The sequence below is a fragment of the Heteronotia binoei genome, chromosome 9, assembly GCF_032191835.1.
Source record: "Heteronotia binoei isolate CCM8104 ecotype False Entrance Well chromosome 9, APGP_CSIRO_Hbin_v1, whole genome shotgun sequence".
Classification (NCBI taxonomy): Eukaryota; Metazoa; Chordata; class Lepidosauria; order Squamata; family Gekkonidae; genus Heteronotia; species Heteronotia binoei.
Window position 1 is genome coordinate 9,139,205 of NC_083231.1, and position 25,587 is coordinate 9,164,791.

Here is a 25,587-nt window from a genome sequence, read left to right on the forward strand (position 1 = left end):
CGATCGTCTGAAAAACCTGCTTTACCAGCTGCTGCCCCGACAATCACCTGGGCACTCTGTTTGTTTCCACGTGGCCATCAGCCGTCTGAAAGTAAAAGCCAGGGCTTCGACCAAGCCCCCGAACGGAGGATCAGCCACCATGATGACTCCTTGGCCTTCGTCTCGCTGCAAGAATTTCTGACATTGATCCTGGGCAGCCTGCAAAAGATCAAGGGTCCGTCTCAAACTTGGACTGTGTTCCGATGTCAGCCTGAGCCAAAGTTCAGTTAAAAATGTGCATGAGCCGGCTTGCTGCTGGGCTTCCACACATGCCTCCTCCCACCCCCCCTTCCTTACACAGAGAACTGTGGTTAAAATCCAATCCCCCGTTACCCAGGATGCACAAAGGCAGGTGAGTGGATTAAGCAGAGTGAGTTCCCACCCCACGAAACAGCTAAAAGGGGACAGGAGCAGGCCTGTAGCCACAGGGGGGGGGGCTGTGAGGGCTCCGCCCCCTGACACCCTGGCAGGGCCCCCCCAACATCCAGGGGGCCTCCAGCGCACAGTCTGCTCTTTTCATTTTCTTTTTCCAATGGCTGAGCTGGCGAAGCATCATCAGCGGCAGCCAGAGCCAGGAGAGCTGAGCAGGGCATAGTTCATTGTGGCAGCGAAAGCGACAGGTAGAGAGGAGGGCGGCAGAGGAAGCCATACGGAACGGGCTGGGGATGGATGGAGCTGCTAGCTGCAAAGTGCCAGAGTGGGAGAGAGGGAGTGGAAGGAAACACACACACACACCCCACTAGCACGCAAGGTGCAGATATTGGATTTTTTGGTATTGGCTGCCTCAATTTGGCCACATCCAGAGCCTCCAGCTTTTGCCCCGACCCCAGAAAGCTTCTGAGAAGCGGCAAGCCCTGCAGCGGATGGGAAACGATGCCCCCTGACTTTTTAAAAAGCCCCCCAACTTGTAAAATCCCGGCTACGGCCCTGGACAGGAGAGAGCTTTATAAAATTATGCCTGGGGGGGGGGGAGACAACAAAGAGAACCTTTTCTCTCTCTCCCAAAATACTAGAAGCGGAGGGCATCTAGTCAAGCTGACAGGCAGCAAATTCGGGAGAGACAAAAGAGAAATTCAGGACAGACAAAAGGAAATACGACTTGACGCAGAGAGCGATTAAAATGTGGAATATGTTGTCAGAGGATGTAGCGATGGCCACAGGGGTAGACAGAGAAATTCATGGAGGATAACTCCATCACTGGCAACAAGTCATAGTGAATGAAGGGAGCTTCCATGTTCAAAGGCAGTCAACCTCTGCATATCAGTGCTAAAAGCCGGGCTTTTTTTCTGGAGGAACACTGCAGAAGAGTTCCAGAACCTCTTTTGTGGAAACAAAATTCTCAAAAAATGTTTAAATGTTCATGAGGGGCATCCGTGTGTTCTCCATTTCCCTCTTGAGAGTCCCGGCACCTCTTTTTCCAGAAAAATAGCCTTGGCTACAAGGCAACATTGGGGGAAGGCCTGGGCTTCTGTGCTCTGATGTTGGCTGTCCAGAGGAACTGGTTGGCCACTGTGTGAGACAGGATGCTGGACTAGGTGAACCACTGGTCTGATCCAGCAGGGCTCTTCTGATGTTCTTCTGAAGGCCTCAGTCTCTCTGCCCTGTTGTTGGCCCTCCAGAGGAACTGGTTGGCCACTGTGTGAGACAGGATGCTGGACTAGGTGAACCACTGGTCTGATTCAGCAGGGCTCTTCTTATGCTCTTATGAAGGCCTCAGCCTTTCTGCCCTGTTGTAGGCCATCAGAGGAACTGGTTGGCCACTGTGTGAGACAGGAGGCTGGACTAGGTGAACCACTGGTCTGATCCAGCAAGGCTCTTCTGATGTTTTTATGAAGGCCTCAGCCTTTCTGCCCTGTTGTTGGCCATCAGAGGAACTAGTTGGCCACTGTGTGAGACAAGATGATGGACTAGATAGACCACTAATCTGATCCAGCAGGGCTCTTCTTATGCTCTTATGAAGGCCTCAGCCTTTCTGCCGTTGTAGGCCATCAGAGGAACTGGTTGACCACTGTGTGAGACAGGATGCTGGACTAGGTGAACCACTGGTCTGATCCAGCAGGGCTCTTCTGATGTTCTTCTGAAGGCCTCAGTCTCTCTGCCCTGTTGTTGGCCCTCCAGAGGAACTGGTTGGCCACTGAATGAGACAGGATGCTGGACTAGATGGACCACTGGTCTGATCCAGCAGGGCTCTTATGTCCTTAAAGAGGATTCTAAACAAGGACTTAGAACTCCAGTGGTGGCAGGAGAGTGTGTGGGGGGGACTAACTCCAGACAAAGTGCATGCATCCACTCATAGAATAGCTGGAATTAATTTTTAATCACTATTCTCTGCAGCAGAAGAGAAAAGGAGGAGCAAGACAACATGTTGGCTTTATACACATTTTGACTTTACTGTGGATCGAGTTGCCAGGAACCCCTGGGAGTAATTTGGGGGGTGGGGCTTGGAAAACCAATGCCACCAGGACCACAATAACACTTCTGGTTTTGGGTCAAGAAGTTACGTTACATCACCATTCTAGGAAGTTTCTTAATCTTTACGGTGAAGTGTCGTTAAGCATGAGATCTGAAGGTAGCTTCACAGTCCAGGAGCCAAAGGGCTGTTTCGATCCCAAGTACATGCTTGGTAGAATTTCTGGGTTTATTCCTAACTACCCCCCCCCCCAATTTTATATCACAAATAAAGTAACTCTAAGAACTCCTGGAAACTCTATGATTTCATCCAGAGGTGTTGTAGGAAAGCAGCCAGCCTTGCCACTTAAAAAAAATTATCCCGTCACTCCTTGGAGTGGTGATGGCTTTTACCATGGAGTTTCTGGTGATTCCTAGACCTAACCTATGCCACTCCCTGCGTGTATAAAAAGATCCAACCGAGGGACTAGACAGTGAAAGCCTGTTTGTACCTATTAAAGAGAACTCAAAACCACACTCTGAAGTCATAACTAGCTTTAACTTATGTGCCTCAGCCAGGTTTCACCTTTGACTACCTGGAGACCACAACATTACAATATGATCAAAATGCCAATACACCACAAGACTCTACACGTCGCAGAACTTGACGGGTGCTGCTTACCTCTCCGCCAAAGAAATAATTGTTAAACATATTGTAGTGGCAGAATTCCTCCTCCGTATAAAACTGAGAGTACCTGTGAAGACATTACTTCCATTACTAGGAAAGCCTCCGGTAAAAGAACTGACTGATCAGCTGAAGTCAATGTTGCTCACAGATTCAAGTCAAGAAATGGCTCCAGTTGCTGTGTTGTCTTATTCAGCCCTTTACCCTCTGCTTCTCTTTGATTCCTATATCATAATCTTTTGCCTGCTATTTTTCCTTCAGCCAGCTTGCTGTCTCTGACTATCCTCCTCACGAATTAGCTTACCAGGCCCACCTGGGATCTCTTCCAACCCTCAACCTGCCTCAACCAGGCTAATCCTGCTCCTAGGACCTGTGAGAAGAAGAAGAAGATGAGGATGATTAGGGGAGGAACAGTGGCTCAGTGGTAGAGCATCTGCTTGGTAAGCAGAAGGTCCCAGGTTCTATCCCCGGCATCTCCAACTAAAAAGGGTCCAGGCAAATAGGTGTGAATGGAAAGCTTGAGACCCTGGAGAGCCGCTGCCAGTCTGAGTAGACAATACTGACTTCGATGGACCGAGGGTCTGATTCAGTATAAGGCAGCTTCATATGTTCATGATGATGATATTGGATTTATACCCCGCCCTCCACTCCGAATCTCAGAGCGGCTCACAATCTCCTTTATCTCCCTCCCCCACAACAGACACCCTGTGAGGTGGGTGGGGCTGGAGAGGACTCTCCCAGCAGCTGCCCTTTCAAGGACAACCTCTGACAGAGCTATGGCTGACCCAAGGCCATTCCAGCAGCTGCAAGTGCAGGAGTGGGGAATCAAACCCTGGTTCTCCCAGATAAGAGAGCTATGGCTGACCCGAGGCCGTTCCAGCAGCTGCAAGTGGAGGAGTGGGGAATCAAACCCGGTTCTCCCAGATAAGAGTCCGCACACTTAACCCCTACACCAAACTGGGTGTTCATCCTAGAAAAAAATTCCCTTCTCTCACACACATTCAAAAAAGGGTGTTCACTCAGCCAACAGAATGTTCAAAAATTTTGGGGGCCAAGCTGGGACTTAACTGACAGAAGAGTAATATACATGACTTACATTTTTGACTGGCTACCAAACAAGTTAGGGCAACAGTTCACAACTTCCACAAATTTCTTCTGAAAAATCCCCCCCCCCCCCGGTTTAAAAACATCCACCCATTTGGCACAGGAGACTATGTTTTGAGGATATCTGGCCTCTCCTGTTTATGAAGGAATCGTCTTATCCACCTGACACAGAGAACCCTCACAGATTGGTCATACAATAACTAAGCTTTGGAACAAAGTGAATTCTGACCAGAGAAGAAAACTCTGAATCTCTTGATTCATAATACAGCCCAGACACTTCCCTCTCAGGACAACCTCTACGCCCTCAGGAAACTCACAACTTTTGGGGGCAACAGCAGAGATTTTAGACAACCTCATTTTCCCACTTCCAGAGGCTTCTATTAGCCAAGGGAGGAGAGAGAACCTAAATGCCTCACCATTCATTAAAGAGTCAAATTCTGAAATTCTCCTCAAGCCTTAAAAATGGGGCACAGAGCATTATCAGTTGCCTGATGACCCTCAGGCGCCAGGGTTTCCTTGAACAGGCCAAGAGATGTACTGTGTGAATAGCCATCATAAATATACCTAACTAAAGTTGTCCTGTCAGGAGCACAGTTTTTACATCTAATTTCCCCTTGTTATAAGCCCATCCTTTGAGCTTTCTCTTTGGCCACCACGATTTCCGCCCACTAGTGGCCCCAGAGTTATGGAACGTCTTTCCTGAAGAGCCTACACTCCCTGCCTTCCAGAACACATTCAAAGCCATTCTTTGTAGGCAGTCTATTTCATTAGGATACTACTTTGAGGGAAAATTGCATAGATGAGTTATAACTGTGTCAGGTAGCCGGCTCGAAGCTGACTCAGCCTTCCATCCTTCCGAGGTCAGTCAAATGAGTACGCAGCTCACTGGGGGGGAAGTGTAGATGACTGGGGAAGGCAATGGCAAACCACCCCGTAAAAAGTCTGCCGTTGCGAAAATGCTGTGAAAGCAACGTCACCCCAGAGTTGGAAAATGGTGCTTGCACAAGGGACTACCTTTATCTTTTTAACCTACAGAGCAGGCTTTCTGTAAGCCACCTCAAGCTTCCGTTGGTGGAAAAGACAGCATATAAATAAATTTGGGGCATTTAATGATAATGTTGGTATGGAGCAGAGGTCCATCAGTGGCTATTAGCCACAGCGTATTGTTGGAACTTTCTATCTGGGGCAAGCTATGCTCTGTATTCTTGGTGCTTGGGGGGTGGGGGGAACACTGGGAGGGCTTCTAGTGCCCTGGCCCCACTGGTGGATCTCCTGATGGCACCTGATTTTTTGGCCACTGTGTGACTTGGACTGGATAGGCCATTGGCCTGATCCAACATGGCTTCTCTTATATTCTTATGTACTTGAGGGAGGCTTGAGTGGATTAGCGGTTAAGAAGCGTTGCACTAAAATGAAGAGAGCAATCCAATGCTTAGAAATGGCCTACCTGAAATCAATATCTAACAAAAGGCTCCTAATGGGGGTCTTCTGTTCCTGTGATGATCGTAACTTGATCAGTTCATGGAGCCTGAAAAAAAAATATATTAAGCCATTTCAATGAACAACACAAGAGCTTTAGACAACAACAAGAAGAAGATATTGGATTTACATCCCACCCTCCACTCCGAAGAGTCTCAGAGTGGCTCACAATCTCCTTTATCTTCCTCCCCCCCACAACAGACACCCTGTGAGGTAGATGAAGATATTGGATTTATACCCCGCCCTCCACTCCGAAGAGTCGCAGAGCGGCTCACGATCTCCTTTACCTTCCCCCCCCCCCCCACAACCAGACACCCTGTGAGGTAGATGAAGATATTGGATTTACATCCCGCCCTCCACTCCGAAGAGTCGCAGAGAGGCTCACAATCTCCTTTACCTTCCTCCCCCACAACAAACACCCTGTGAGGTGGGTGGGGCTGGAAAGGGCTCTCACAGCAGCTGCCCTTTCAAGGACAACCTCTGCCAGAGCTATGACTGACCCAAGGCCATGCCAGCAGGTGCAAGTGGAGGAGTGGGGAATCAAACCCGGTTCTCCCAGATAAGAGATCGCACACTTAAACACTACACCAAACTGGCTCTCCATGCAATGCAATGTTCTTTGCAAGGGGGGGGAAAGGGAAGTTTTCTTCCTTTTCACAGCTGGGAGTCACATGAAAAGCTCCTGCTCAGTGTCCTATCTTGAAACAGTATACACCAGGGGTGGCCAAACTGTGGCTTGGGAGCCACATGTGGCTCTTTCACACATACTGTGTGACTCTTGAAGCCCCCACCAACCCACTGGCAGGTTTGGAGAAGGCATTTGCCTCTTTAAATCACTTGGCTTGGAGAAGGCATTTAAAGTTAAAGTTGCTTTCTTTCCACCTCTCCCCCATCTATCTTCCTTCCTTCCTTCCTGCTCTCAAACATCTGCCATTCATGTCTTGCGGCTCTCAGTCATCTGAGGTTCATGTCTTGCTGCTCCCAAACACCTGACATTTATTCTACACAGCTCTTAAGTTACGCAAGTTTGGCCACCCCTGGTATACACACAAACTTGTTGGGTTGTATCCCAGGGACGATTTCCACAAATAGAAAGGACTTCCTCCCATGGAAAGTATTATTTTTAATTTTAAAAAATAAGGCACTGCCTTTATTGTGTGAGCATCACCTAGGACAGGAGTCCCAAACTCCCGGGCCATGGACCGGTCCCGGGCAGTGGCCTGTTAGCAACCGGGCCGTGAGTTGTATAATTATTTCATTATATATTACAATGTAGTGATAACAATAAGATTACATTGGATTTATATCCTGTCCTATACACTGAATCTCAGAGTGGCCTACAGTCTCCTTTAGCTTCCTCCCTCATAACAGACACCCTGTGAGGTGGGTGGAGCTGAGAGCTCTCCCCAGAAGTTGCCCTTTCAAGGAGAACTCTACGAGAGCTGTGGCTGACCCAAGGCCATTCCAGCAGCTGCAAGTGGAGGAGTGGGGAATCAAACCTGGTTCTCCCAGATAAGAGAGCTCTGGCTGACCCAAGGCCATTCCAGCAGCTGTAAGTGGAGGAGTGGGGAATCAAACCCGGTTCTCCCAGATAAGAGAGCTCTGGCTGACCCAAGGCCATTCCAGCAGGTGCAAGTGGAGGAGTGGGGAATCAAACCCGGTTCTCCCAGATAAGAGAGCTATGGCTGACCCAAGGCCATTCCAGCAGCTGCAAGTGGAGGAGTGGGGAATCATACCCGGTTCTCCCAGATAAGAGAGCTATGGTTGACCCAAGGCCATTCCAGCAGGTGCAAGTGGAGGAGTGGGGGAATCAAACGCAGTTCTCCCGGGGAAGAGTCCGCACACTTAACCACCACACCAAACTAATAGAAATAAAGTGCACAACTGTATCACCCAGAAACCATTCCAACCCCCAACCCCGGTCCATGGAAAAATTGTCTTCCACAAAAACAGTCCCTGGTGCCAAAAAGGTTGGGGACTGCTGACCTAGGGCGCCAACCATTTTCCAGAATGACCAATGGGAGGGAAGGCAGTCCGTGACTGACCTCGGGGTGCCGACGCAAAGCACTCTCGTGAACCCGAGCGCGACAATGAGGTCCAGCAGGAACCGGCCACTCCGGTCAGCAAACAGATACTGCGCGTTGGTCTTCTTGTTCTCTAGAGGCCTGAGGAGCTGGCTGGGTCTCCTCATCTGGGCAACGGAGACATCGCCAAGTATTTGGTGGCCAGAATGTCTGCTCCACTCAGGTGGCAAGAGAAGCTGTTGGCATTCCTGACAGAACTTCCTTTTCGATAACGGCAAGATGACGAACTCCTTGTACCTTACATCATACAGCAAATGAGACAGCTGTCTTAGAATAACAGATGCACTGGAAAAGACAACAATACTAGGAAAAGCTACAGGATGCAAGAAAAGAAGAAGACCCAACGTGAGATAGACCAGGGGGGGTGTCAAACATGCACTCCGGGGTCCAAATCAGGCCCACAATCGGCACTCCTAGCAGGCCCACAATCAAGTCTGCTTCCTTCTCCCTCTCTCTCGCTTCCTTCTGCATCACAGCTTACTTTGCCAGGCTTGCTAAATCGCACAAGAACTACAGAGCAAACCCTCTATTTTCTCCATTGGTTGAGGCTCCTCCCTTGGGGAGGAAGGGGGGAGGACAAGAGCTTGCTTAGCCAGGCTCTCTCAATTGCACAGCAGAGCAACTGAGCCAAGCCTCTCTTCCTTCTATTGGCTGAGGCTCCTCCCTTTCCTCGTTCCCTGGGGAGGGAGGGAAAGAGCCAAGCTTCCTTTGCCCAGTTCCCTGGATCCTACAGGAGACATACAAAGAAAGCACCTTTAGAAAAAGAAAAGAAACAAAGCACCTCTGTGTCCTTTCTAAAGTTTGTATCTCTGCTTCTTGGCATTACATTTTATGATACACATGGCCCAGCCCGACAAGGTCTCATTTATGTCAGATCCGGCCTTCATAACAAATGAGTTTGACACGCCTGAGATAGACAATAAAGGAAGCTACGCCTTTCAGTTTGCACATCCTGAGCGGTTAACAATAGGACATTTCAGGTTAATGACAGGTGATTAATTCATAGGGTTTGATTCAGTAAATAAAACAGCTTCATGTACGTGACCTCTTCATCAAAATCTGATGAGGGCAGGGGTCGTTTTGTAGGGGAAAGGTGGTGGAGCTCATTAGCATAACTCATTAGCATATACCACCACCACCCTAGCCAAAAGCAACTTGATGCAAGAAAGGAGAGCCCCGGGCGAGCGAGGCTTACTTGGGCTGGCTAGAGATCCAGCCAGCCCAAGCAGGCCTCACTCGCCTGGGGCTCTCCTGGGCCGTTCCCCCCCCCCCCGGTCAAAAGGCCGCCCCAAATCACATAAGAAATGGCAGCGTGGGCTTCTCCAGGGGTTAAAGAGGGCTGTTGGGGGCATGGCACAGCCCCTGGTGGCTGCCTGCTCTCCTAATCCAAAGATTGTTATGCAGCTGCACCTCCTATTCCATGGACAAGGTAGGTGGGGAGGAAGAGGGGGAAAGGTTCAGGAGCTGTGCTCCTGTGAGCTGCTGCTGAATCTGAGGCTTGGATGGGGGTCAGGAGCAGATAGATCTGCTGGGTGGGCTGGATCCTGCGCCCTCCTCTGGGCCACCGTTCACCAAATCCCGTATTTGAGTTTAAATCCTAGAATCATAGAGTCGGAAGGGACCTCCAGGGTCGTCTAATCCAACCCCCTGCACAATGCAGGGAAAATGTACATAGGCCACTTGGAGTTGTTCAGGAGAAGAGAAGGATCTAAATGTTTTAAATAAATACATGCAATAAATGAAACAGAGCATCAAACCTTAGGCTACGATGACAAAGCAAGCCTATGCGGGATCTGTTTGGGGCCAAGAAGAAAGGCAGAGTACAACTATTTTAATAAAGAAATAAGGTTGCCTTATTTCCGGGTTGGGAAATGCCTGGAGATTTTGAGGGTGGAGCCTGAAGAGGGCGGAGTTTGGAGGCGGGAGGAACTCCAACGGGGCATAATGCCAGAGTCCACCTTCCGTTGCTTCTATTTCCATCAGGTGAACTTATCTCTGTTGGCCGGAGACCAGTTCGGGGGGATTTTTTAGCAGGAACACACAGGGACGCAGTGTGAGCCAGAGGGGCGTGGCTTAATATGCAAACGCGGTCCTGCTGGGCTTTTTCAACAAAAAAAGCCCTGTGTGAAACAACGGTGCTGTGAGGAGGTGTGGCCTAATATGCAAATGAGTTCCTGCTGGGCTTTTTCTACCTAAAAAAAAAGGCCCGGCCTTGTAATCCCAGATCTCCAGCCACCAACTGGCTGTTGGCTGCTCTACAGATATATAAAATTCATCGGTGATCGTCAGGGCTCTTTTTCTAGCAGGAGCTCCTCTGCGTATTAGGCCACACCCCCTGATGTAGCCAATCTTCTTGGAACTTACGGTGGGCCCTGGACAAAGAGCCCTCTAAGCTCTCGGAGGATTGGCTACATCAGGGAGGTGTGGCCTAATATGCAGAGGAGCTCCTGCTAGAAAAAGATGGTGCCCTGGTGATGGTGGTGGAAAGGGCCATCAAGTCACAGCTGATTTATGACAATCCCGTGGAGTTTTCAGAAGTGGTCTGCCCTTGCCTGCCTCCACGTACCCGGAAGTTGCAGTTAGTGCAGAATGCCGCTGCCCGGCTGTTATTAGGGCTCCCAAGATGGGAGCACATTCGGCCGGGGCTCCAGGGTCTGCACTGGCTGCCAATAATGTACCGAGTCCGGTACAAGGTGCTGGTTATTACCTTTAAAGCCCTATATGGCCTAGGACCTGCCTACCTTAGGGACCGTCTCTCCCCACATGTTCCCCAGAGAGTACTGAGATCGGGCTCCCAAAATCTGCTTGTTATCCCCGGGCCAAAGGAGGCCCGTCTGAAACCCACCAGGGACAGGGCCTTTTCTGTAACGGCTCCTTACTGGTGGAACCAGCTGCCGGAAGAGGTGAGGGACCTGCGGGACCTTGGCCAGTTCCGCAGGGCCCGTAAGACAGCCCTCTTCCGGCTGGCCTATAACTAACTGGCATTGGAAACTCTATAGAAGGTTGTAGTGTAGTATTCTGATAGATCGCTTGTTTTACATGTTTTATTATTTCACTGTCTTAACTGCTGTAACTTGATGTATTTTAAATCTAAAATTTATGTTAGATCTTATATGCTGTGAGCTGCCCTGAGCCACTTCGGTGGGAAGGGCGGGATATAAATTGAAATAAACTGAAACTGAAACGTAGCAACCCGAGACTTCCTTGGCCGTCTCCCGTCCAAGTACTCATCAGAGCTGGCGCTGCTTCGCTTCTGAGATCTGACAAGATCGGGCTAGCCAGGCCCGTCCAGGTGAGGGCACTGAGATTAGACTGGAGCTGGGGTGGCCAAACCGTGGCTTGCTGCCACAAGCGGCTCTTTCACACATATCGTGCGGCTCTCGAAGCCCCCACTGCCAGCGTTCCCTCTAAGCTGACTTAATGTGAGCTAGCTCACAATTGTTTAGCCTCCGGCTCACACATTTTTGTCTCAGCTCAGGGAAAATAGCCCCAGAGCACACTCATCGATGCAGGAGCTCACAACTTTAATGCCAGGAGCTCACAAAGTAGAATCTTTGCTCACAAGACTCTGCAGCTCAGAGGGAACATTGGCCCACCACTCTGTTGCTGGCTTGCAGAAGGCATTTCTCTTTTTTAAATCATTGCCAAACCAGCTAATGGCTTGCAGAAAGCATTTAAAACTGAGGTTGCTTTCTTTCCACCTCTCCTCCCTCCCCCATCTATTTTCCTTCCTTCCTTCCCATCTGACGTTAATGTCCTGTAGCTCTCAAACATGAACATGAACATATGAAGCTGCCTTATACTGAATCAGACCCTTGGTCCATCAAAGTCAGTATTGTCTTCTCAGACTGGCAGCGGCTCTCCAGGGTCTCAGCTGAGGTTTTTCACACTTACTTGCCTGGACCCTTTTTTGGAGATGCCGGGGATTGAACCTGGGACCTTCTGCTTACCAAGCAGATGCTCTACCACTGAGCCACCGTCCCTCCCCATCTGACATTTATTCTATGTAGCTCTTACGTTAAGCAAGTTTGGCCATACCTGGACTGGAGTAACTCTGCATAGGACTGCACTGTAAATGGAATTTTTAAAAGCGCTTTCAAGGAGAACTCTGCAAGGTTTTTTTGGGTTTCTTTTGAGATGAAAAGATACCCTTTCAGATGCTTCAGGTTTTAGCAAACTGTTCACAGGCCAGCCCGCAACATCAATTCATTACAGGGATAAGCTATACCTTTCCACATTTTGTGCGTGAGAGAAAGAGGGCTGCCGACTTTGGTTGTACTTCTCCTGGGCTAAAAGCCTCGCTTCAGACACCTGAAAAAGGCAGACATGAGAGAAATGTCTAAATCAACAGTGAAAATGTTCCCAACCATAGAGTTTCAAAGGCACTGTCAAGTGAAATTTCAAAGTTTCCTTTGAAAATGACCTTCCCAGCTAAAGATAAATAAATCACAAACATACATATATAATCATTTCCTGGAAGAATGGGAATTTGAACCCAGGTCTCTCAGTCCTAGTCCAGGCCAAACTGTGGCTCAGGAGCCACATGTGGCTCTTTCACATGTATTGTGTGGCTCTCAAAGCCCCCACCACCCTGCCAGCTGGCTTGGAGAAGGCATTTGTCTCTTTAAATCACTACTCCAAGCCAAGCCAGCTCATGGCTTGGAGAATGCATTTTAAAGTGAAAGTTGCTTTCTTTCTGCTTCTCCCTCCCATATCTATTTCCTTCCTTCTAGCTCTCAAACATCTGACGTTCATCTCTTGTGGCTCTCAAACATCTGGCATTTATTCTATAGGGCTCTGGATCCCATGGGAGAGATACAAAGAAAGCACCTTTATGACCAATGAGGGCTGATGTTTTAAGCATGTTGTAAGTTTAAAAAAATAAATAACTCTTTAATTGTGTTTGTCTGCGTCCTTTATAAAGTTTATATCTCTGCTACCTATAGGGTGGCCAGACCGTCCCGGTCTCCCGGGACATTCCCGGATCTGGCCACCCAATCCCGGATCCCGGGCTCCCTATACCGGGACCATTAAAGGTCCCGGTTTAGGCAGCCCAGGAGCCGGTGGGCCGCGGGCGCGGGCGGGGAAGGCGGGGAGTGAGGGAGGGAGCGTCCCTGCGCCTGCGCAGGGCCCCTGCGCACGCGCAGGGACGCTCCCTCCCTCACTCCCCGCCTTCCCCGCCCGCGCGCGGGGCCGGCAGCGGTGGGGGAGGCCTCTCCGCGGCCTCCGCTGGTCGCTGGGGGCCTTCCAGAGTGTCTGGAAGGCCCCCAGCGACCAGCGGAGGCCGCGGGGAGGCCGCGGAGCACCCGGCGCTGGTCCGGGAAGGCCTTCCAGAGCCTCTGGAAGGCCTTCCCGGACCAGCGCCGGCCAGCGAAGGCCTCCCCGCGGCCTCCGCTGGTCGCTGGGGGCCTTCCAGAGTGTCTGGAAGGCCCCCAGCGACCAGCGGAGGCCGCGGGGAGGCCGCGGAGCACCCGGCGCTGGTCCGGGAAGGCCTTCCAGAGCCTCTGGAAGGCCTTCCCGGGCCAGCGCCGGCCAGCGAAGGCCTCCCCGCGGCCTCCGCTGGTCGCTGGGGGCCTTCCAGAGTGTCTGGAAGGCCCCCAGCGACCAGCGGAGGCCGCGGGGAGGCCGCGGAGCACCCGGCGCTGGTCCGGGAAGGCCTTCCAGAGCCTCTGGAAGGCCTTCCCGGGCCAGCGCCGGCCAGCGAAGGCCTCCCCGCGGCCTCCGCTGGTCGCTGGGGGCCTTCCAGAGTGTCTGGAAGGCCCCCAGCGACCAGCGGAGGCCGCGGGGAGGCCGCGGAGCACCCGGCGCTGGTCCGGGAAGGCCTTCCAGAGCCTCTGGAAGGCCTTCCCGGACCAGCGCCGGCCAGCGAAGGCCTCCCCGCGGCCTCCGCTGGTCGCTGGGGGCCTTCCAGAGTGTCTGGAAGGCCCCCAGCGACCAGCGGAGGCCGCGGGGAGGCCGCGGAGCACCCGGCGCTGGTCCGGGAAGGCCTTCCAGAGGCTCTGGAAGGCCTTCCCGGGCCAGCGCCGGCCAGCGAAGGCCTCCCCGCGGCCTCCGCTGGTCGCTGGGGGCCTTCCAGAGTGTCTGGAAGGCCCCCAGCGACCAGCGGAGGCCGCGGGGAGGCCGCGGAGCACCCGGCGCTGGTCCGGGAAGGCCTTCCAGAGCCTCTGGAAGGCCTTCCCGGGCCAGCGCCGGCCAGCGAAGGCCTCCCCGCGGCCTCCGCTGGTCGCTGGGGGCCTTCCAGAGTGTCTGGAAGGCCCCCAGCGACCAGCGGAGGCCGCGGGGAGGCCGCGGAGCACCCGGCGCTGGTCCGGGAAGGCCTTCCAGAGCCTCTGGAAGGCCTTCCCGGACCAGCGCCGGCCAGCGAAGGCCTCCCCGCGGCCTCCGCTGGTCGCTGGGGGCCTTCCAGAGTGTCTGGAAGGCCCCCAGCGACCAGCGGAGGCCGCGGGGAGGCCGCGGAGCACCCGGCGCTGGTCCGGGAAGGCCTTCCAGAGCCTCTGGAAGGCCTTCCCGGGCCAGCGCCGGCCAGCGAAGGCCTCCCCGCGGCCTCCGCTGGTCGCTGGGGGCCTTCCAGAGTGTCTGGAAGGCCCCCAGCGACCAGCGGAGGCCGCGGGGAGGCCGCGGAGCACCCGGCGCTGGTCCGGGAAGGCCTTCCAGAGCCTCTGGAAGGCCTTCCCGGACCAGCGCCGGCCAGCGAAGGCCTCCCCGCGGCCTCCGCTGGTCGCTGGGGGCCTTCCAGAGTGTCTGGAAGGCCCCCAGCGACCAGCGGAGGCCGCGGGGAGGCCGCGGAGCACCCGGCGCTGGTCCGGGAAGGCCTTCCAGAGCCTCTGGAAGGCCTTCCCGGACCAGCGCCGGCCAGCGAAGGCCTCCCCGCGGCCTCCGCTGGTCGCTGGGGGCCTTCCAGAGTGTCTGGAAGGCCCCCAGCGACCAGCGGAGGCCGCGGGGAGGCCGCGGAGCACCCGGCGCTGGTCCGGGAAGGCCTTCCAGAGCCTCTGGAAGGCCTTCCCGGGCCAGCGCCGGCCAGCGAAGGCCTCCCCGCGGCCTCCGCTGGTCGCTGGGGGCCTTCCAGAGTGTCTGGAAGGCCCCCAGCGACCAGCGGAGGCCGCGGGGAGGCCGCGGAGCACCCGGCGCTGGTCCGGGAAGGCCTTCCAGAGCCTCTGGAAGGCCTTCCCGGGCCAGCGCCGGCCAGCGAAGGCCTCCCCGCGGCCTCCGCTGGTCGCTGGGGGCCTTCCAGAGTGTCTGGAAGGCCCCCAGCGACCAGCGGAGGCCGCGGGGAGGCCGCGGAGCACCCGGCGCTGGTCCGGGAAGGCCTTCCAGAGCCTCTGGAAGCCCTTCCCGGACCAGCGCCGGCCAGCGAAGGCCTCCCCGCGGCCTCCGCTGGTCGCTGGGGGCCTTCCAGAGTGTCTGGAAGGCCCCCAGCGACCAGCGGAGGCCGCGGGGAGGCCGCGGAGCACCCGGCGCTGGTCCGGGAAGGCCTTCCAGAGCCTCTGGAAGGCCTTCCCGGGCCAGCGCCGGCCAGCGAAGGCCTCCCCGCGGCCTCCGCTGGTCGCTGGGGGCCTTCCAGAGTGTCTGGAAGGCCCCCAGCGACCAGCGGAGGCCGCGGGGAGGCCGCGGAGCACCCGGCGCTGGTCCAGGAAGGCCTTCCAGAGCCTCTGGAAGGCCTTCCCGGACCAGCGCCGGCCAGCGAAGGCCTCCCCGCGGCCTCCGCTGGTCGCTGGGGGCCTTCCAGAGTGTCTGGAAGGCCCCCAGCGACCAGCGGAGGCCGCGGGGAGGCCGCGGAGCACCCGGCGCTGGTCCGGGAAGGCCTTCCAGAGGCTCTGGAAGGCCTTCCCGGGCCAGCGCCGGCCAAGGAAGGCCTCTCCGACGCCTCCCTGGCCTCGCCGCCGCCCCCGCCGCTGGACTCGCCGCCGCCGGACCCGCCGCCGCCGCCCGACTCGCCGCCGACCGCCACCGCAGGTAAGGGGGCCGAAAGCGGGGGGGGGGGGCGGCCTTCCTTTCTTCCCTCCCTCTTCCCTTCTTTCCTTTCTTCCTCCCTTCCTTCCCTCCCTTCCTTCCCTCCCTCCCTTCCCTTCCTTCCTTCCCTCCCTCCCTCCTCCCTTCCTTCCTTTCTTTCTTCCTTCCCTCCCTCCCTTCCTTCCTTCCTTCCTTCCTTCCTTCCTTCCTCCCTTCCCTTCCCTCCTCCCTTCCCTCCTCCCTTCCCTCCTCCCTTCCCTCCTCCCTTCCTTCCCTCCCTCCTCCCCTCCCTCCTCCCTCCCTTCCTTTCTTTCTTCCTTCCCTCCCTTCCCTCCCTTCCTTCCTTCCTTCCTTCCTTCCTTCCTTCCTTCCTTCCTTCCTTCCTTCCTTCCTTCCTTCCTTCCTTCCTTCCTTCCTCCCTTCCCTTCCCTTCCCTTCCCTTCCCTTCCCTTCCCTTCCCTTCCCTTCCCTCCTCCCTTCCCTCCTCCCTTCCTTCCCTCCTTATGTTCTTATGTGGCGCAGAGTGTTGGACTGGAGGGGCCACTGGCCTGATGCAACAGGGCTTCTCTTATGTGACACAGAGTGTTGGACTGGATGGGCCACTGGCCTGATCCAACAGGGCTTCTGTTATGTTCTTATGTGACGCAGAGTGTTGGACTGGATGGGCGCAGAGTGTTGGACTGGCCTGATCCAACAGGTCTTCTGTTATGTTCTTATGTGACGCAGAGTGTTGGACTGGATGGGCCACTGGCCTGATCCAACAGGGCTTCTGTTATGTTCTTATGTGACGCAGAGTGTTGGACTGGATGGGCCACTGGCCTGATCCAACAGGGCTTCTCTTATGTTCTTATGTGACGCAGAGTGTTGGACTGGATGGGCCACTGGCCTGATCCAACAGGGCTTCTGTTATGTTCTTATGTGACGCAGAGTGTTGGACTGGATGGGCCACTGGCCTGATCCAACAGGGCTTCTGTTATGTTCTTATGTGACGCAGAGTGTTGGACTGGATGGGCCACTGGCCTGATCCAACAGGGCTTCTCTTATGTTCTTATGTGACGCAGAGTGTTGGACTGGATGGGCCACTGGCCTGATCCAACAGGGCTTCTCTTATGTTCTTATGTGACGCAGAGTGTTGGACTGGATGGGCCACTGGCCTGATCCAACAGGGCTTCTGTTATGTTCTTATGTGACAATACTGACTTTGGTGGACCCAAGCACTGATTCAGTGTAAGGGAGCTTTGTGTTTGTGACTGGAGTGGACAATACTGACTTTGGTGGACCCAAGCACTGATTCAGTGTAAGGGAGCTTTGTGTTTGTGTCTTCTGGTGCAATTTTGTTCTCAGATCCTGTATTTACTTCATCAGTATATGGGATAAGGCACTTTCTCAACTGTGCTGCATAATGCAGCCTATTTATTTTGTCCTGTTGGCTCTGTTGGCTCTATCTGCGCCACCTTCATCACTTTCGGGGTGTGGATCCCCCAGTGGGGTGGGCTCCCGACTCCCTCTGCCGGCTGTTTCTGATAGCCCTGCGCCCCCTCTTTCATTTGATATGTGTCCCGTGCGGGTGCCACCCTCCTGCCGGGAGATGCCGCAAAATGAGCCCCCTTGAGGCTTATGGCGGCAGGGCTCGGGGGAAGCAAGCTAGACTGCTGTTCTTTTGAGGGGTTATAGAGTGTTTCGAGCCCCTCCCTGTGGCATCGGTCCCATCGTTGTGGGACCCAGGGGGCCGGCGCAGCGGCCCGCTGAAGCAGCCTGTCAGTCACTTCCGCATCTCGACCTGTGTTATTAGTGACAGGCTGCTTCGGCAGGCTGCTGCGCCGGCCCCCTGGGTCCCACGACGATGGGACCAATGCCACAGGGAGGGGCTCGAAACACTCTATAACCCCTCAAAAGAACAGCAGTCTAGCTTGCTTCCCCCGAGCCCTGCCGCCATAAGCCTCAAGGGGGCTCATTTTGCGGCATCTCCCGGCAGGAGGGTGGCACCCGCACGGGACACATATCAAATGAAAGAGGGGGCGCAGGGCTATCAGAAACAGCTGGCGGAGGGAGTCGGGAGCCCACCCCACTGGGGATCCACACCCCGAAAGTGATGAAGGTGGCGCAGATAGAGCCAACAGAGCCAACAGGACAAAATAAATAGGCTGCATTATGCAGCACAGTTGAGAAAGTGCCTTATCCCATATACTGATGAAGTATATACAGGATTTGAGAACAAAATTGTTTCCGGCGGTGATATTTGGGGGATTTTTGGGGACGTCACAGGAAGTGCTGTGAAGTCACTTCCTGTTTCCGGCAGTGGCATTTGGGGGAAATGATGCCATTTGGGGGAAATGATGTCACAGGAAGTGATGTCACTTCCTGCTTCCGGCAGGTGGCGCGGGGGAAATGATGTCACAGGAAGTGATGTCACTTCCCGTTTCCGGCAGGTGGCGCGGGGGAAATGATGTCACAGGAAGTGATGTCACTTCCTGTTTCCGGCGGTGGTATGACGTCGCCGGAAGTGACGTCGCCGGAAGTGACGTCACTTCCTGTTTCCGGCGGCGCGAGCGCTTCGCGCGCGCGCACTCCTGCCTTCCCCCCCCCCAAGGTGTCCCTGGCTGGCCTTCAGACATTATGGCCACCCTAGCTACCTAATCTTAAATAGGTACGCACACAGCCCGGCCTGACAAAGTCTCATTTATGTCAGATCTGGCCCTCACAACAAATGAGTTCAACACCCCCGACCTAGAGGATGGCAAACATACCCTTGATTTGTCTCATCCACAAATGCCTTTAGTCAATTCCAGAGATTTCAGGAGCCCTGAGGTTGCACAAGAGTCTATGCACCGGCAGTCCCTTCACTTTCAGAAGCCCTTCTTGATTTCGGTGGGAGAGATTTAAGCACAGTCTTTGCATTGGGAAGAACCCCGTGGCGCAGAGTGTTAAAGCTGCAGTCCTAAGCTCTGCTCACGACCTGAGTTCGATCCCTGGTGGAAGCTGGCTTTTCAGGTAGCCGGCTCGAGGTTGACTCAGCCTTCCATCCTTCCGAGGTTGGTAAAATGAGTCCCCAGCTTGCTGGGGGGAAAAGTGTAGATGAATGGGGAAGGCAATGGCAAACCACCCCGTAAAAAGTCTGCCGTGAAAACTTTGTGGAAGCAACGTCACCCCAGAGTCGGAAACGACTGGTGCTTGCACAAGGGAGCTTTCCTTTCCTTTTTCCTTTGCATTGTGGTGAATTAGAGGGAAACACTCTCCCTGAGATTAAATAGATTGGGATTTGTAATTAATTTGACCCATAAATACTGCTTTTCTGCTTACCTTTTCATCTTCCCACTGGAAAAAGCTACAGTCTTTTCTTTCTCTACAGGCAGAACAAGCATAAAATCTTCTCCCTTCCTCCTTCCCTTGACGAACCTTTGCGAACAAAAGCGTGGGCCCTGGAAGAGAGGGTTACTTGGAAGCTTTTCCAGGCAACTTGAAGAGAAGGGGAGTCCACATCCTAACTACAATGGAAGAGGCCACTTAAGATGGACATCAAAACTACCCCTGCCTTCCAAGTGAGAGCAATCCAGAGAAAAGAAAAGCACAGGCACGATCCCACTGAATCCCATGGAACAGAAGCGATCCCTGCACAAAAGCCAGGAAATATTGAGAAGGTTCAGGAAATCCCATTTGATCTGTTTATAACCAGGGTGGCCACATGTGGCTCTTTCACACATACCGTGTGGCTCTTGAAGCCCCCAAAGCCCCATTAGCTGGCTTGGAAGAAGGCATTTGTCTCTTTAAATCAATTGGCTTGGAGAATGCCTTTAAAGTTAAAGTTGCTTTCTTTCCACCTCCCCCATCTCTCTTCCTTCCTGGTCTCAAACATCTGACATTCATCAGACATCTGATGCTTACTCTACCTGGCTCTTGCATGAAGCAAGTTTGCTGGAGGAGCTGAGGGTAGCATTACAGAGGGAAAAAGCATTGATCTGATAGATCTTTTACAAAATATTAGCAAAAATGAGGTTCATCCGTTGTGGCTTCTGTGCAGTCCTTTAAGCTGATTAAAAATTTAAATAATAAAATGGGACTTGGAAGTAAGGGGGCCAGCAGTAGGGTTGTCAAGTCCAATTCAAGAAATATCTGGGGACTTTGGGGGTGGAGCCAGGAGACATTGAGGGTGGAGCCAGGAGTAAGGTTGTGACAAGCACAATTGAACTCCAAAGGGAGTTCTGACCATCACATTTAAAGGGACCGCACACCTTTTAAATGCCTTCCCTCCATTGGAAATAATGAAGGATAGGGGCACCTTCTTTGGGGGCTCATAGAATTGGACCCCCTGGTCTAATCTTTTGAAACTTGGGGGGTATTTTGGGGAGAGGCACTAGATGCTATACTGAAAATTTGGTGCCTCTACCCCAAATAACAGCCCCTCCAGAGCCCCAGATACCCACGGATGAATTCTCCATTATTATACCCTATGGGAATCGGTCTCCATAGGGAATAATGGAACGCCCAGCAGACATTTCCCTCCCCTGCTCGCTTTCTGAGGACCCTGAAGAGTGGGAAGGCCTCCAAACGAGGGGATCCCCTGCCCCCACCTGGGGATCGGCAACCCTAGCTCCAGCAGCGGACTCACCGTGCGGGCAGCGTGGGGCAGGAGCTCCTCCGCAGGGGTCTCGCCCCAGCAGCAGCGCCACCCCGAAGCGCGGCCCCCCCTCCGCCATGGCCCTCCACCCGCGACGCACACTTCGGGCTCCCAAGCGACCCGCTTCCCTTCCGCAGCGCCGCCCACGGAACCCGGAAGTGAGGGCTGCTGCGGCTGGCGGCTCCGTCTCTATGCTCTCGCGGCCGCAGGGAGCCTGAAAGTCTCCGCGGGACAGGCGAGCAGAGCCCGGGAAGGGCGCGGGGTGGAGCCGCGGCTTTGGGCAGCTCATTGCTATGGTTCTGAAGCCGCAGTGTTCCAACTCCAAGTTTCTTAACAGAATTGTGTATCAGTCTAATTATTTCTTTAAGTTTAAAAGAGCCCCGTGGCGCAGAGCGGTGAAGCTGCAGTGCTGCAGTTGGAGCTCTCTGCTCACGACCTGAGTTCGATCCCGGCGGAAGCTGGTTCAGGTAGCCGACTCCAGGTTGGCTCAGCCTTCCATCTATCCGAGGTCGGTCAAATGAGGACCCAGCTTGCTGGGGGGAAAGCCTAGATGTTTGGGGAAGGCACCCCAGAGTCGAAAACGACTGGTGCTTGCACAGGGGACTACCTTTACCTTTTACCTTTAATGCAATAAAGGAAGAGCCCCATGGCACAGAGTGGTAAAGCTGCAGTACTGCAGTCTGAGCTCTCTGCTCACGACCTGAGTTCGATCCCGGCGGAAGCTGGTTCAGGTAGCCGGCTCCAGGTTGACTCAGCCTTCCATCCTTCCGAGGACCCAGCTTGCTGGGTGGAAAGTGTAGATGACTGGGGAAGGCAATGGCAAACCACCCCGTAAAACAGTCTGCAGTGAAAACGTTGTGAAAGCAGCGTCACTCCAGAGTCGAAAACGACTGGTGCTTGCACAGGGGACAACCTTTTCCTTTACCGTTTTAATGTTTTATTAATAAGAGCCCCGTGGCGCAGAGTGGTAAAGCTGCAGTACTGCAGTCCAAGCTCCCTGCTCACGACCTGAGTTCTATCCCGGCAGAGGCTGGTTCAGGTAGCCGGCTCCAGGTTGACTCAGCCTCCCATCCTTCCGAGGTCGGTCAAATGAGGACCCAGCTTGCTGGGGGGAAAGCCTAGATGACTGGGGAAGGCAATGGCAAACCATGCCGTAAAACAGTCTGCCGTGAAAACGTTGTGAAAGCAACGTCACCCCAGAGTCAAAAACGACTGGTGCTTGCACAGGGGACAACCTTTTCCTTGACCTTTTTAATGTTTTATTAATAAGAGCCCCGTGGCACAGAGTGGTAAACCTGCAGTACTGCAGTCGGAGCTCCCTGCTCACGACCTGAGTTCCATCCCGGCAGAAGCTGGTTCAGGTAGCCGGCTCCAGGTTGACTCAGCCTTCCATCTTTCCGAGGTCGGTCAAATGAGGACCCAGCTCGCTGGGGGGAAAGCCTAGATGTCTGGGGAAGGCACCCCAGAGTCGAAAACAACTGGTGCTTGCACAGGGGACTAACTTTACCTTAATGCAATAAAGGAAGAGCCCCGTGGCGCAGAGCGGTAAAGCTGCAGTACTGCAGTCCAAGCTCCCTGCTCACGACTTGAGTTTGATCCCAGCGGAAGCGGGGTTCAAGTAGCTGGCTCCAGGTTGACTCAGCCTTCCATCCTTCCAAGGACCCAGCTTGCTGGGTGGAAAGTGTAGATGACTGGGGAAGGCAATGGCAAACCACCCCGTAAAACAGTCTGCAGTGAAAACGTTGTGAAAGCAGCGTCACTCCAGAGTCGAAAACGACTGGTGCTTGCACAGGGGACAACCTTTTCCTTTACCGTTTTAATGTTAATTATTGATAAGAGCCCTGTGGCGCAGAGTGGTAAAGCTGCAGTACTGCAGTCGGAGCTCCCTGCTCACGACCTGAGTTCGATCCCGGCGGAAGCTGGTTCAGGTAGCCAGCTCCAGGTTGACTCAGCCTTCCATCCTTCCGAGGTCGGTCAAATGAGGACCTAGCTTTCTGGGGGGAAAGCGTAGATGACTGGGGAAGGCAATGGCAAACCACCCCGTAAAACAGTCTGCCGTGAAAACATGAATGCAATGTCACCCCAGAGTCAGAAACGACAGGTGCTTGCACAGAGGACCTTTCCTTTTCCTTCCTCTTTTGGACTCTTTTTTAAAAACCTGATGAATTTGTCCTTTTGGGGTTGGAAAGTTAGGAATATTTTTAGTTAGTAGCAATTATCACCAGTTAAATCGTAGGGCTATTTAAAATGAGACTTGTCATAGTGATCACTACCTTTACCTTTATAATTATTTGTATTGACAACTCAAAATAGGGATATCGGCTGTATATCTCATTACATATGCTTTACCCATTTTCACTATATTTTATTGTATTCCTTTTTCCTATGGCAAACTAAAGTTATGTTTCCATGTTAAAAAGTAAATTAGGTGGGCAAGAACATCACTATCCAATGTATTTCTCTTTTAGCTGTATTGACACACTCAAACAGGGACTTCGGTTGCTTATCCCATTACATATATTGAACCCATCTCCCGTTGTCATTGACAGACAATCTCACATTTTGACATGCTACTGTTTTGTTGCTTTTGCATGCTCATGCTACTCAGATCAAAGGTTTGCTCAATTTGTTATTTTGACTATTCTGTCATTGTACCATTTTACATTCTAAACCACTGCCTACCAGATCATTTTACTTCACTGTCATTGGTTCTTAAATCTGTACCATGTTGCATTCTGGGCCACTGCCTACCAGCTATGTATGGCTCTGCTCAACTGTGCCGGATTCCTCGTCTGATGACGTGTGCTTAAGAGCACACGAAAGCTTACGTTCTAAATAAAAATTGGTTGGTCTTAAAGGTGCCACTTGACTCCTCCTTTGTTCAGCTCCTTTAGACCAACATGGCTACCCGCTTGGATCTATCTACTAGAAATAAACCACTGCGTTTTTATGTTGCAAATAAATGTTTAAGCAATTTCTTTCATAATGATGCAATTATATTATTATCACCACAAACCAAAATTCATTAAATACCCATAGAAAAATCAAAAAGTTATTTCAAATCAGAATGTTATTTCACATCACTCTTGTAAGGTGGTACTTTACATCCACTGTCTCCGTTCTCCTTTGCTTGAAAGACGTCGACAGAACCACGCGTATATGATTCCTCCTATGGGTAGCAGGCCGAAGTCTGACAGGTGCAGCGGCTACACAGGTCCTCGGTTCAGTTCTGTGTTTCGTTCACCTTCCACTGGCTGCTTTTCTTTTAGCTTTGGAGGCAATTGCTCACACATTACAATACGTTACTTTGCAGCTTGCACGAATGTGAAATCCCATTCTGATTTTGAAAGTACTACCTTACAAGAGTGGTGTGAAATAACTTTTTTTCTATGGACATGTCATGAATTTTGATTTGTGATGATAATATAATTGCATCGTTATGAAAGAAGCCGCTTAAGCATTTGCAACATTAAAATGCAGTGGTTTATTTCTAGTTCCCTAGAAATATGCATCTACAGCTGAGTCGTTTCTCTGCTCAACTGACAAGCACTCAGGCCTTAAGTTTCCAATTAGAGAGAACACGATGGAGGATCATGATACTCTGAATACTCTGAATTCTCATGATACTCTGGATACTCTGAATTCCCAGGGACGTGAGCAGGCCAATTTCCCCAGCTCCCCACACTCCACTTCTCTCAACATTAGTTCATTCAGAAGTGGAAGCTGCCTCCCCTTCTCTGCGTGAGCCATCTAGGGTTGCCTTTTCCTGGATAATCCAGGGTGGGGGACGGAGGCCTTTGCATGGGTTTCCTCCTTCCTGTCAGTCAGCATCTTTATAGATCCAGGTGGGCAGCCGTGTTGGTCTGAAGCAACAGAACAAAGTAGGAGCCCAGTTGCACCTTTAAGACCAACCAAGTTTTATTCAGAAGGTAAGCTTTCGTGTGCTCTAAGCACACTTCATCAGACAAGGGCTGGAACACTTTCCCTATGAAGAAAGGTTGAAACGCTTGGGACTCTTTAGCTTGGAGAAACGTCGACTGCGGGGTGACGTGATAGAGGTTTACAAGATAATGCATGGGATGGAGAAAGTAGAGAAAGAAGTACTTTTCTCCCTTTCTCACAATACAAGAACTCGTGGGCATTCGATGAAATTGCTGAGCAGTCGGGTTAGAGCGGATAAAAGGAGGTACTTCTTCACCCAAAGGGTGATTAACATGTGGAATTCACTGCCACGGGAGGTGGTGGCGGCCACAAGCATGGCCACCTTCAAGAGGGGTTTAGATAAAAATATGGAGCAGAGGTCCATCAGTGGCTATTAGCCACAGTGTGTGTGTGTGTATATATATATATATATAAAAAATTGGCCATATATATATAAATTTTTTTTGGCCATATATATATATATAAAAAAATTTTTGTGTGACACAGAGTGTTAGACTAGATGGGTCATTGGTCTGATCCAACATGGCTTCTCTTATGTTCTTAAGGAATCAGGTACAGAATTCCGCATCTGATGAGGTGTGCTTAGAGCACACGAAAGCTTACATTCTGAATAAGACTTTGGTCTTAAAGGTACCGCTTGACTCCTACTTCGTTTTATTCAGAATGTCAGCTTTCGTGTGCATTCTTCAGCCGAGGAAAGAGGTGCGGTGAGCAGAGCTACATATAGCTGGTGGGCAGTGGTTTAGAATGCAAAGCGGCACAAAGTTAAAATCCAATTGACAAACGGAGAAAGCCTTTGATCTGGGTAGCGCTAAGGGTGGGAAACCAATAAAACAGGAACATGTCAGAATGCGAGAAGGCCTGTGAAATTATTCTCTTGCTAGTAAGCCTGGGACAAAATGAAGGCAAACGTGATCGCTGTATTCAGAACTGGCACTGCTGTTCCTGCTGATTTTGTTTCCTATGGATAAAGGTGCTTTTCCAGACTGAAGCATTACAGCTTCATCCATGCAAAACATCACTGCCATTGTTGTCAGCCTGATTTGGGACTACAGCCGGGTTCCCACCTCCACTCTGTCACTATGAAGCTTGCTGTTGTCGGCCTCCCCCTTCCCAGGGCTGTTGGGATGGAGGAGGTCCACACCAGTCTTCCCTCTAAGCCAGGGGTGGCTAAACTGTGGGTCAGGAGCCACATGTGGCTCTTTCACACATATCGTGTGGCTCTTGAAGCCCCCACTGCCCTGTAGGCCAGCTTGGAGAAGGCATTTGTCTCTTTAAATCACTTGTCCAAGCCAAGCCAG

At 52.6% G+C, this 25,587-nt stretch overlaps 1 protein-coding gene across 1 annotated transcript in view; it reads right to left on the bottom strand.

Annotated features, from left to right (window-relative positions):
- The window catches only part of ZCCHC4 (zinc finger CCHC-type containing 4), a 33,090-nt gene extending 13,937 nt beyond the window's left edge, over positions 1-19,153 (bottom strand). Inside the window, exons 1-6 of the mRNA XM_060246214.1 lie at positions 19,030-19,153; positions 12,008-12,090; positions 7,741-8,016; positions 5,664-5,744; positions 3,110-3,182; positions 48-198 (exon numbers count right to left, since the gene is read on the bottom strand). Of these exons, the coding sequence (XP_060102197.1) occupies positions 48-198; positions 3,110-3,182; positions 5,664-5,744; positions 7,741-7,886 (451 nt within the window). The 5' untranslated portion in view covers positions 7,887-8,016; positions 12,008-12,090; positions 19,030-19,153. The remainder of the gene's footprint in view (positions 1-47; positions 199-3,109; positions 3,183-5,663; positions 5,745-7,740; positions 8,017-12,007; positions 12,091-19,029) is intronic.
- Between the last annotated feature and the right edge of the window lie 6,434 nt (positions 19,154-25,587).